The sequence below is a fragment of the Anomalospiza imberbis genome, chromosome 22, assembly GCF_031753505.1.
Source record: "Anomalospiza imberbis isolate Cuckoo-Finch-1a 21T00152 chromosome 22, ASM3175350v1, whole genome shotgun sequence".
NCBI lineage: Eukaryota > Metazoa > Chordata > Aves > Passeriformes > Viduidae > Anomalospiza > Anomalospiza imberbis.
Window position 1 is genome coordinate 5945515 of NC_089702.1, and position 12695 is coordinate 5958209.

Genomic DNA, 12695 nt, shown 5'->3' on the forward strand with positions numbered 1-12695 from the left:
ACCCCGAAAGGCAGCGGCTGCCGGAGCCCGCCCTGCCCTTCCTCCGTCCCCTCGGAGCCGCAGGGACAGCGGAGCCGCTGCTCCGGCTGCTGCAGGGCTTCGGTGTCCCCTCCCCGAAAAGCCACCCCTGCCACAGCGGGGAGCGACTCGCCAGCAGCCCCGAGGTCACGGGGAGGAGGAGAGAAATTTGGGTTAGGGACAGCGGGAAACTTCAGGGCAGGGAGGGAGGGAGAGATGGAACCCATGGATGGATGGATGGATGGATGATGGAGGGATGGATGGATGGATGGATGGAGGGATGGATGGATGATGGATGGATGGAAGGATGGATGGAGGGATGGATGGATGGATGGATGGATGGATGGACAGATGGGCATTCCATGGATTCCACCCATGGACAGATGGGTGGAATCCATGGAATCCATGGATGGATGGATGATGGATGGATGATGGATGGAGGGATGGATGGATGGATGGATGGACGTATGGACAGATGGATGGATGGAGGGATGGACACATTCACCCTGCCCGTGTGTGCCGGGGAGAGCAGGAATGTTCACAGCCCTTCCAAGGGGAGCACCGGGAGCCCGGCCGTGCCAAGGGGAGCATCCCACCTCCAATTCCTGGTGGGCACCTCCTGGGCATCTCCCTGCCCGACTCCCACAGACTCATTCTGTCCCACCCGGGGCTGTCATCGCTGCCCCCAGCCTGCTTTTTATCCACTTCCTGGGCACTTCAAGACTCGATTCCATAAAAAGCTCCAAACAAGGAGAAGTGGGGTGCTCCGCGGAGCTCCACCTGACTCCAGAGCCCCCATTCCCAGCCAGCTCTGCTGGAACGAGCCGGGAATCGCTGGCGAGGCGGGGGAGGGAAATGAGGGAATCGATAGGGCCGGCTCCGGCTGCAGTCCCAGGGACACGCACACAGCGCTCGTGTTACTCCCGGCAGCCGCGCTCCACCATTTCAGCGCTTCCCAGCGCCTCCCGTCACTCTCCACCTCTGGAGACCAAGATGACACCGCGGGAAGAGCCCCGAGGGACCCCGCGTCGCCTCTGCCACCACGCTGCCGCCACCCGCGTTGCCTCAGCCAGCACTCACCGTCCCCACTGAGCGGCCCGGTACCCCCAAACCTGCCCGTGCCGGGCACTCCCAGCCCAAGCCCCAGTCCCGGAGCACTTCCCGCGGGGACCCCGACGGTGCCAAGGCCGTGTGCCCCCTCTTGGAGGGGTTTGGAGGTGAGGTGAAACCTTTCCTGCCACCGCAGGGCTCCGCTTTGGGGGCACCTCGCGGGAAGGACGCTCGGCCAGGAGAGCCGGAGGCGACAGGAGCGCCCGCAGGGCGCGGGGACGCTGCGTGCCCAGGCCACCATCTGCCCCTCTCCGCTGCCCGAGGCGGGCAGAGGGAATCGGTGTCCCCTGCAGGGGCACGGGGACGCGGGTGACAACGCGGAGCGGCCCTGGGACAGCGGGGGATGAACAGGGGGGGTGGCACAGGCACCGCCAGGGCTTGGCACGCCACCCCCGGGGGGACAAGGTGAGCCCCCCCGGCTGCTGCACCGAAGGGCAGCGCAGGGACGATGGCAGCCACAAAGTGTCACCCCCTCCCCGCCGCGACACCGGGGACGTGGGGGACCCCCGGGGAAGGGGGAGACGGGGGAGGCTGAAGGGAAAGGGGGGCTGGAGGAAAAGGGGGGGCTGGGGAAAAGGGGGGGCTAAAGGAAAGGGGAGGCTGGAGGGGCTGCGTGTCGGGTAAGGACACCCCCGGCTGCCGACGGGAACCGGGAGCTCGGGGTGGGGATTTTGGGGAGGGGGATACTGGGGTGGGTAGGAGCGACAGCAGGACAGCTGGGGCCGGGGGGATCGGCGGGGGAAATGCAGCAGCGGGTGGCGGACACCGGCTCCGCAACCACCCGGAGGGATGCGCCCCGCGCCATCCCGCGCCATCCCGCGCGTTCCCGCCCGGTACCTGCGGCAGGTGAGCGCTGCGGGTCGGGATCTGCAGCGCCGCTCGGCCCCGCTCGGCCCCGCTCGGCCCCGCTCGGCCCCGCTCGGCCCCGCTCGGCCCCGCTCGGCCCCGCTCGGCCCCGCTCGGCTCGGAGCCGCCACCTCCCGCCGCCGGGCCCGCCCCGCCCCGCCCCGCCCCGCCCCGCCCGCGGCGCCGTCACCATGGCAACCGCGCCCCGCCCCGCCCACCCCGCGCCGCCGGCAGGGGGCGCTGAGAGCGCGGGGGGCGGGGCCCGCCGGGGGGAGCGGGGAGGGCACGGGAGGGAATAACGGGGAAAAACCGGGATAGGGGCAGGGAAAACCGGGATAGCGGCAGGGAAAACCGGGATAGGGACTGGGAAAACCGGGATAGAGGCAGGGAAAACCGGGATAGCGGCAGGGAAAACCGGGATAGGGACAGGGAAATACCGGGATAGGGGCAGGGAAAACCGGGATGGGGACTGGGAAAACCGGGACGGGGACTGGGAAAACCGGGATAGGGGCAGGGAAAACCGGGATAGGGACTGGGAAAACCGGGATGGGGACTGGGAAAACCGGGATAGGGGCAGGGAAAACCGGGATAGGGGCAGGAAAAACCGGGATGGGGACAGGGAAAACCGGGATAGGGACAGGGAAATACCGGGATAGGGACAGGAAAAAACGGGATAGGGGCAGGGAAAAACCGGGATAGGGACTGGGAAAACCGGGATAGGGACTGGGAAAACCGGGATGGGGACTGGGAAAACCGGGATAGGGGCAGGAAAAACCGGGATGGGGACAGGGAAAAACCGGGACAGGGACAGGAAAAACCGGGATAGGGGCAGGGAAAACCGGGATAGGGACTGGGAAAACCGGGATAGGGACTGGGAAAACCGGGATGGGGACTGGGAAAACCGGGATAGGGGCAGGAAAAACCGGGATGGGGACAGGGAAAAACCGGGACAGGGACAGGAAAAACCGGGATAGGGGCAGGGAAAACCAGGATAGGGACTGGGAAAACCGGGATGGGGACTGGGAAAACCGGGATAGGGGCAGGGAAAACCAGGATAGGGACAGGGAAAACCGGGATAGGGGCAGGGAAATACCGGGATAGGGGCAGGGAAAACTGGGATAGGGGCAGGAAAAAAAACCGGGATAGGGGCAGGGAAAACCGGGATAGGGACAGGGAAATACCGGGATAGGGACAGGGACAGGGACAGGGACAGGGATGGGGACAGGGAAATACAGGCATTTATTCCAGGCAGATGTGACCCCACTGCTCTCCAGCACAGCATGCTCAGCTCCAGCCCTTTGCAGCTCCAGCCCTTCCCAGCTCCAGCCCTTCCCTGGAGTTTTTTGTCTCCTTGCTGCACAACAGGACAGGCTGAAACCCAAGATTTTGGACATTTCCTTTTTTTTTGGGAGCCTCAACTCCAGGTGGGCTCAACCCTGCAAGGCAAGGCCGGGAGAGGAAGGGGTTAAACCTCAACACAGCTTTTCCCTGGTTATGGGTGGGAAATGGGTCCGTAATCCCTTTTTTCCTAGGATTTATGATCCATCTGCAGATCAAAAACCACAATTTCCTGGCCCCTGTGGATATCCGAAATCACGGGAAATTGGAGCCAGGGATGGGTGATGGAGGGATGATTTCCCTAAGTTTTCCTTATTTTTCCAACTTTTTCTTATTTTCCCACCTATTCCCTCGTTTTTCCAACAGTTCCCAGCTTTGCATACCCTCAGCACCCGGCACCACAGAGCGGCTCCACCCAAATCCCACTCCCAGAGCATGGGCCACGGGATCACGGGACAATTCAGCTTGGAAAAATCATCTCCTCCCACCCCTCTTCTGCCGGATCTTCCCCTCCCAGGGCAGGATTTACCCCCAAATCCTACAGCAGACATTAACAGTGGCCTCTCATCCCAATCCCAATCCCAGTCCCAATCCCAATCCAATTCCAATCCCAATCCCATTATTCCTATTCCTGTTACCATTACCATTATTCCCATTCCCATTTGCATTCCCGTTATTCCCATGATTCCCATTATTCTCATTCCTGTTCCCATTCCCATTTCCATTATTCCTATTATTCTCCTTCACAGTCCCATTCCCATTCCTGTTCCTGTTCCCATTCCCATTATTCCTATTACTCCCATTCCCATTACTCCCATTATTCCCGTTATTCACATTATTCCCATTCCCATTATTCCTGTTCTCATTATTCCCATTATTCCCATTATCCCATTCCCATTATTCCCATTATTCCCACTATTCCCATTCCTCTCCTTTTCCTCAATATTCCCATTTAACACCTTATCCCACCTGGATTTTAAATCATCCCTGCAGATTTGCCACAAATTTTCCCTGGATATTTTTTCCCCTGCTCTGTCCATGGTTAACATGAACATTTCTCTCCCTTTTCCATTCCCACACTCAAATCCAATGGATTTTTTGCCAGGCTGGAAGGGATGTTGACAATTTTGGAATGTTCCCTTTCAACTATCATGCCCCAAACTCCTTTTTATCTCTATTTTTCTTTTTTTTCTTTATTTTTCTTTTTTTTCCTCTATTTTTATTTTTTTCTCTCCTTTTTTTCTTTTGTTTTTCTTTCTTTTTCTTTTTTTTTCTTTTTCTTTTTTTTTCCCCATTCCCATTCCCATTATTCCCATTATTCCCATTATTCCCATTATTCCCATTATTCCCATTATTCTTATTCCCAATCCCATTCCCATTCCGTTTTTCCTGTTTTTCCTTTCCCCCCCCCTCCTTTTTCTTTCTTTTTTTCTTTATTTTTTTAAAATCCAAATAAAACACAAAACCCGGAATTCTGAAATCCCTTCCAGGCTCCTCTGGAATATCAAAGTGATTTTCAAACATTCCAGGCAGGGCTGGATCCCAATGTCATTTAAAGGTTGGCACCTGAACATCCCAGAATTCTTGTAATTATTTACTGCCTGCCAGGGAAATGACGGAAAAGAAGGCGGGAAAGGATAAAAAAAATATGATTTTGTAGGATTTTGGGGTGTTTTGGTGGGGAATGAGCTGCAACCAAGCCCAAAAATCCGAGTCGGGTTTGGCTGGAGCCAAGCAGTTCCCAGACACCCCCCACACTCCCTCTGCTCGGGAATAAAGGTGATAATTCCCAAATAATTACCAAATTATTATTCACAGATAATTCCCAAATCCAGATCGTTCCTTCATCTATAAAAATCCATCCTCAGCCGCTTACCAGACCTGAGCCAACACCAGCAGGATTTTTTTCCCTTTTATTTTTTTTTAGAGCTGCTGCTTATTAAAAAAAAAAAAAAAAAAAAAAAAAAAAAAAAAAAGGAAAGTCTTTAAATCCCTGTAATAGCAGGAAAAAAAAAATCCAATTTTTTTTTCCGGGAAGCGGCGCTCAGTGCCTGGAGATGTCCCAAACACGGATTGTGACAGCAAAGCCAAGAGCAATTATTGTCCCCTCGCCAAAATCTGGGGGCTTTGGAGGCTTTTGGGGGGCAGCAGCTCCGATGGCACCGGTTTTCCTGGGTAAAGCTGGATTTCCTTCCAGCATGCCAGTCCTGGAATTTTGAGATTTTGGGGATTTTGGGGATTTTGGGATTTTGGGGATTGTGGGGATGATTCGAGGTTTCCTGCTCTGGGTTCTGTTTCCCCAGGGGGAGGTGGGGATTTATTGCTGCCACATTGGTGTCACCACGGTGTCACCGGAGCCAAATGAGGGGTTTGGGGTCACCAGAGCACCCCAAATCAGGATGGAACCCCAGAACTATCCCAGGGCTCTGCTGGTCTCAACAAGTGCCACCAGATGTCACCTGCCCCGAGGACAACAGGGGACACACAGCCAAAGCACATCGTGATGGACACGGCACCGACCCAAGGGGTTTGGGGTCCCCAGCACACCCCAAATCAGGATGGGAACTCCCCAAACAGTTCATCCCTGAGGCTCTGCTGTGCTCAACAAGTGTCACCAGAGGTGTCACCTGCCCCAAGGACCCCAGCGGGACACAGCCAAAGGACATTCTGCTGGACACGGCACCGACCCCCCTGGCTGGGTTTGCTGCCCACCCCACACCGGCCAGGACCTGGACTGGGGGTCACCCCCGGGCTGGGCTCACCCCTCTGTGGGGCAAAGCTAGGGGCCAGTTGTCCCTCAAGGCTGTCACACCCCTGCCACCTCTGCAGGGACAAATGTGTCCCACTCCTGTCCCGGCCAGCGGGACTGAATCCATCCGTGGGGCAGGAGAATCCACCTGGGGACTTGGGAGGGATGGGGGCTCCTCTGTGGGGCTGGAGGGGACTCCCCCCACACCTGGGGATGGTCTCCTGACACCTGGGCTGGGGGATTCTGCTCTGCACACCTGGAGATTCTCCTCCTCACATCTGGGGGATTCTGCTCCTCCCAGCCGGAGAATCCTCTTCCTCACCCCTGGAATATTCCCTCCCTCACCCCCGGAAGACGCTCCCCCGTCACTGCCGCACTCCCCCCCCCCCCCCCCCCACTTTTCACGCACATCCACCACCCCCTCGCTCCTCTTCTCCTCCGGCCAGCCCCACCCATCCAGAAGCGCTCCCCACCCCCCGCAATCCCGGGAAATGCCTCACCTGGTCCCGCAGGCGCTCCTGCTGCCCGCGCAGCGCCAGGGCGTGCTGCGGGTACTTGCTCTTCAGGTGGTCCATGAAGGCGTCCCGCTTGCGCTCCATCTCTGTCTTCTGGAGGCCGGTGAGCGCCTCCAGGCTCTGGGCGGCGATCACGGTGTGCCGGCGCTCCGAGGTGTGCACCAGCCCCACGTTGGAGAAGCGCCGGGTGCCGTTGCCCAGGGTGCGGTACTCCCGCGGGTACTCGGCATCGTCCGCGGAGATCATGTGCGAGCTCGTCCTGTCGGGATCTGCGCGGGCAGCGGGAGAGCACAGCGGGGTCAGGGAAGGGTCCCCCGGCCCTGGGGCAAAGGTGGGGACGGTCCCCAGACATGGGGAATGGGGGCGTGACAGTCCCCTCCATGGGGCAGAGGTGGGGACAGTTCCCTGACATGGAGCAGAGGTTGAGTGTTGGGATTTGGGGCTGGGAAGGGGATTTCAGCAAGGATTGATGGCAGAGCCTTGCTGGGAGTGGGATCATCCCTCAGTGGGGTGCACACAGTGGGATCATCCCTCAGTGGGGTGCACACAGTGGGATGACCCCTCAGTGGGGTGCACACAGTGGGATCACTCCTCAGTGGAGTGCCCGGACCGGGATCACCCCTCAGTGGGGTGCGGAGCAAGGGGGTGGGTGCCCGGTTCATCCCCCTGCGGTGGCAGTGCTGTCCCCGCTCCCGGACACGCGTCAGGAGATGAGGGCACAGCGGGGATGGAGGGGCCGGGGGCTGCAGGGGCTGGGATCCCACCAAAGCCGTGATGATCGGAGCGAAATGGGAATGAAACAGAGCTGGGTGACTGAAAACAGCACAGACGGGACACGGACACACGGGGGACACGGACACACGGACACGGCTCCGGAGCACGGACACACGGGGGACACGGACACAGGACAAAGCGAAAAGAAAATGAAATCAGGCAGGGCAGGGGGAGGGTCGTGTGTGCAGGCACTGTGCTGGGGGGGGGACAGGACCCCCCATGTCCCCCCAGAGACCCCAGGGGGGGCTCAGTGCCCATCCTGCAGCCATTGGTCACAGGGGCCAGCCCGGCCTGCAGGCACCAAACCGGGATCGCCGGGATGCTCTGCCCCATCCCAGTCCCTTCCCGGTGCTGGCGGGTACCAAACTGGGATGTTCTGCGCCATTCCAAACCCCTCACTGAGCTCAGTCCAGCCCGGGAGCACCAAATCCGGCATCATGGAGATGCCCTGCCTCATCCCAGTCCCTTCTCGGTGCCCACAGGCACCAAATCTGGCATCTCTGGGATGCTCTGCCCTATGCCAGCTCTTCCCAGGTCTTAGACCAGCCCAGGGACACCAAATCCGAGAACACAGAGATGCTCTCCCTTATCCCAGCCCTTTTCTGGCACTGGGGAGGTCAGGGTGGCACCGAGGAGGTCACAGCGGCACCAGGAAGGTCACGGCAGCACCAGGGAGGTCTCGGTGGCACCAGGGAGATCATGGTAGCACTGGGGAGGTTACTGTGGTACCGGGGAGGTCTCAGTGACATTGGGGAGGTCATGGTGGCACCGGGGAGGTTACGGTGGCACCAAGGAGGTTACAGTGGCACCAGGGAGGTCACTGTGGTACTGGGGATGTCACGGTGGCACCAGGGAGGTCATGGTGGCACCGAGGAGGTCATGGTGGTACTAGGGAGGTCATGGTGGCACCAGGGAGGTCACAGTGTCACTGGAGAGGTCACAGTGGCACCGGGGAGCTCACAGCCGCACCAGGGAGGTCGTGGTGACACCGAGGAGATCACAGTGGCACCGGGGAGGTCATGGTGGCACCGAGGAGGTCACGACAGCACCTCCACCACACCAAGCACCCCAAACTCCCCCGGGGGAAGTGGCCCGAGGGGACCCTGATGGCAGAGGGGACACGGGCAGGGCATCGCCCCGGGCTCCCAGCGGCCACCGCATTCCAGCCCTGGTGGGCAACCGCACTGGGACAGCTCGTCCTGACCCCCCCGGGGCACCCTGAGCTGCCTGCCCCTCTCCCCGCTCCCGTTTTCCAGCTGGAAAACTCCTCCCCTGCCTCGGCTGCCCTCCCCAGCACTGTGTCCGTGACCCCAGAGCAGAAATTTGGGCAGGAGCTGCGCCCAGAAGCCAACACCCAGTGCAGCCACAGCATCGGAGCCCTTGGAAAGCTCTGGGTGCGGGATCGGATCCCGGGCCCCCGCCAGCCCACCAAAACAATCCCTGAGGAATGCCGGGTCCTGAGCGCCGCAGAACTCCCGGATTTTTCCCATCCCACGGGAATTCTGTGTCCGGGGGCAGGGATGAAGGCGCGCCCCGCTGCAGATCCTCTCCCTCCCGGAGCTGGAAGAAGCTGCAGGGACGGGGATTTTTGGGGTGACAGAGGGAATTGTTCCCCGCCACCAGCTCCCGGTGCCTGCTCCAGCCCCGCTGCAGCAGCGCCGGGCTGAGGCCGCGTTTGCAGCTCCTTGCCGGCCCCTCCCGCTCGCTGATGAGCACGCAGCTCCCCACTCCCTAATTACACGCTCCGGGAGCGGAACGCGCCAGCTCCACTCGCCCGCTCCGAGGGATGATCTGAGCAAGGGCAGGGAGGAGCTGGAGCCCCTCAGGGACTCTTCCAGCCCCGGCGCCATCCCCGGGACGCGGAGCCAGCGAGGATGAGGTGCCCCCGACCCCGCAACATCGCGAATGTTGTGATCCGTGAACCCCCCCGAGGCCAGGGGAGGAAAAGTCGCCACAGCCACGTGCGCTGGCCGCATGTCAGCGCTCCAGAGATGCCACCCGCAGCGGCCAGGGATGGTCCCGCAAGGAAACAGCCAACAGCGCGGGGCGGGGGAAAGGGACCTGAAAACCCTCACGGCCAAGCTAAAGGAAACGCTGTTAATCCTTCCCTCCCGGGGATAATTCCACCTCAAATCCCCTACAAAGTTTTTTTTCCTCCTTCTGCTTTAGTTCCGGAATGCAGCGGTACCCACACGGCCGCAGCAGATCCCTGGAAAGCGCTTCCCGAGGCTGCTTCCAAGTAGGTCACTGGGGTGGCGGAGCCGCTGGCCGCAGCCTGCCCGAGCTGCCCAGCCCAGCTGGACACCCCTCCGGGCCGTGTCCCCCACCAGGGCACGATCCCCTCGCTTACCCGCGGGCACAGCGCGGCTCCCACGGCGCTCCGGGGGCACGGAGGGGGCAGCGCTCCGCTCCGCGGGGGCTGCGGGCGGCTCCTTGGCCGGGCGCAGCGCTCCCACGACGGCCAGGATGCCGCGGTAGATCCTGGCCAGCCCCTCTCCGAGCAGAGGGAGGTTGAGGGAACGAGGTTCTCTTTGCCGATTCATCCACCCATCGTCCCCACCTGGCAGCAGAGGTGTCACCCGTGCCGGGGCCGGAGCCCCGGGCTGCTAGCAGGGCACGGCCATCGCGTCCTTCCCGGGAAAACAGCGACAGCGGAGGCACCGGTTTGGGTGAAAATCTTCAGGAACGGCGTTGGCAGGAGCTGCTGAGAGACGGGGCAGGGAAAGGCCCCCCAAAACGGCTGGGATCCCCCCCTTTAGCAGCGGCTCGGCGGGGTCTTATCCCCCTCAGGGATGTCTCAAACACAGTTTATTACTGCAGTCCCATAAATCTTCAGGAGGCAGCGAAACCTCGCGCGGGTCGCGGCAAGCGCCGGCGATCAGCGGAGCGCGGAAAATCGCCCGTGAAAGCGCTCGCACAAAAAGGGGCGAGGGGAGGGGAGGCGGGGAGTGCATTTAGGGAGAGAGGCAGCCGGGAGGGTGGAAGCCCCTCGGAGCGATGCGGCTCCCCAGCGCCCGGCCATTAGCGCGGCCGGAAGAGCGGGATGCTCCCGCTTCCTCCCGGAGGCTGCACTGCCGCACTGCCCGGCGCCCAGCGAGCCTGCCCGGCTCCCGGAGCCCTGCCCGGTGCTAACCCCTTCCCTGCCGAGCTGCCGGGGGTGGGAGGAGGCGTGGGGAGAGCGGGGGGAGCTCCTGAGCCGCGCGGTTTAACTCGTGTGGTGCTGCAGAGATGCGCGCCCTGCCAGAGTCAGGCCTGCGGGAAATCGGGGAATTCTGGGGTGGTTTGAGGTGGAAAAATCAGCCAGATCCCATCCCTGCAAATGGCGGGGAGATTCCACCACGCCAGGTGGCTCAGAGTCACCGGCCGAGCCGTTGCTGTCCCTGGCTTGGCCACCTTCGTGTCCACTCATTTGGGATGATCAAGCGCCTTCCAGGACCCGCCCTCACACCCAAAAAGTGCTGGAAACTGCCCAGATGCCCAGGTTTCCCAAGCAAACGGTGCCCAGGAGCAGGGACAAGGCAGGTGACACCGGGGGACACTGGTGTCCCCCACTCCCGACTCCGCCATGTCCCCAATGGGGCCAACCCTGGCCGGGTTTGGCCATTAAGAGCCAATTCCCGGAGAATTCCAGCCTTAGGGCCGCGGGAATGCCGGGAGCGGGGCAGACCCAAGACTGTAATGTGGAAGTGAGAGGACTTCGGGGTGTCCTTGTCCCTCTCACTGCGACCGGGATGAAAATCCCGCACCCTCCCTTCACTGCCGGGTTCATGGAGCGGGCACCAAAACCCCTGGGAAAGGCCAGGTGACGCCAAGGCCACCCGCAGGGGACCGTGAACACCCAGCAGGGGACAAAGCTCACCGTGATGTCCCCCGGAATGCAGGAATTGTTCTCCCGCCTCATCCCTCCCTTCCCAAGGATCCCTGCCGGGGCTCAGCGGGCTCCCCGCCGCGCCTTTCACTCCCAAATTCCAGTGGAACGGCGGAAAATTAAACATCCCCCCACTCCACAAACACACACAGCTCCAGTGGGAACTTCCCAGGCGGGACCCCGCAGATCCCACTTGGCTTTGGGCAGGGGCACCGTGCCCGCTCACGGTGCCAGTCCGGATTCTCCGCGTGAAATCCTGGGATCCTGCCCATTCCCAGCCCTGGGCGCCGCCTTCTCCCTGCCCGCATCCCACTAATTCCCACCCCGGAGCTGCGCCGGGGCACAGAGCTCGGCCCAAGGCTGCAGCTCGGAGGAGCCCAGCTGGCATCGCGCCATGGCACTGCCCTGCCAGGCGGCTCCTTCCCTTGGGAAGCGCCGAAGGCACCGGATAAATGCTGCATGTCACTTGTCAGAGCCCAGTGCAGGAGGGAGAAATCCCATCTGGCCGGCCCTGGAAAAAGCAGCCGCCACTGTTTCCCACCTCGCCGGGTGTGATCGCGCCCACGCGCCCACATGGAGACGGGAGACGAGTTCACCTCCCAAAATCCCGGGGATCCAGTGCCAAGGGAAGGGCCGGCACACCTGGATGCTCGCTTGGAGCCATGCGGGAAGGAGCAAGCCAAGGAAAAATGAGGGGCAGAGGGTGGGAAAGGCAAATTCCAGCTGGGAGAGTCGGGAAAATCTTCCCGCTGCCCTCGGCTCTGTGTCCGCGGCCAGAGGCTGAGCCGGGGCAATCCTAGCACGTGGAAAACATTCCCTGCCCGGGGCAGAGCCGGGAGGAGGAGGAGGAGGAGGACGAGGATGAGGAGGACGGAGCCCTGCGTGCCCTGTGAAGGGTGACATCCTTGGCTGGCAGGGCTGGGGACATGCCAGCAGCCTGGGGACACGGGATAAAAATAAAGGCGAGGCGAGGCTGGCCAGCACCGCGCTCCTCGCGGCTCCCACAGAAGGAGCTTTGTGGTCTCGTCTCCACCCCGCAGCACAGCCGGGGCCTGGCAGCTGCCATGGGAATGGCCTGGGCATCTCCCTTGGCGCAGGGAAACTGAGGCACGGAAGAGAGAGACACAGCTCCGGCTGCTGAGAGGGGAGGGGGTCAAATCTGGGGTGGGAGCAGGGGGAAAACACGGTCGGGATGGAAAAGATTTTCTGAGGATTTTGGGGTCCTGGCAGGCTCCGTGTGGGGCCGTGACTCAGCTGTGGGGCCGTGACTCAGCCACGCTCGTGTGGGCAAGCAGAGCCAACTCCCCCCGCGAGCCCCATGCCAGCCCGATCCTCATCCTGCCAGGAGAAGCTTTTGGGATGAACCCAAGGCAGCAGCAGCAGGACCCGGATCCCGGAGCCCTCATCACCCCCTCAGCTGCGGCTCCATCCCCATTTCCCTGGGAAATTTTTGGGATCTGGGAGAACCCAGCCTGCC

General features: G+C 61.3%; 1 protein-coding gene across 8 annotated transcripts in view; it reads right to left on the reverse strand.

The window, feature by feature from the left end:
- Positions 1–12695, reverse strand: part of SRCIN1 (SRC kinase signaling inhibitor 1) — a 67328-nt gene that overhangs the window by 34692 nt on the left and 19941 nt on the right. For 6 of the 8 annotated variants that reach the window (XM_068211828.1, XM_068211829.1, XM_068211825.1 and 3 more), the window contains one exon: positions 6562–6845. In XM_068211828.1, the coding sequence (XP_068067929.1) occupies positions 6562–6822 (261 nt within the window). In that variant the 5' untranslated portion in view covers positions 6823–6845. Of the gene's footprint in view, positions 1–6561; positions 6846–9700; positions 10073–12695 lie in introns of those variants that run through there. The other 2 variants (XM_068211826.1, XM_068211831.1) reach the window with 2 other exon arrangements.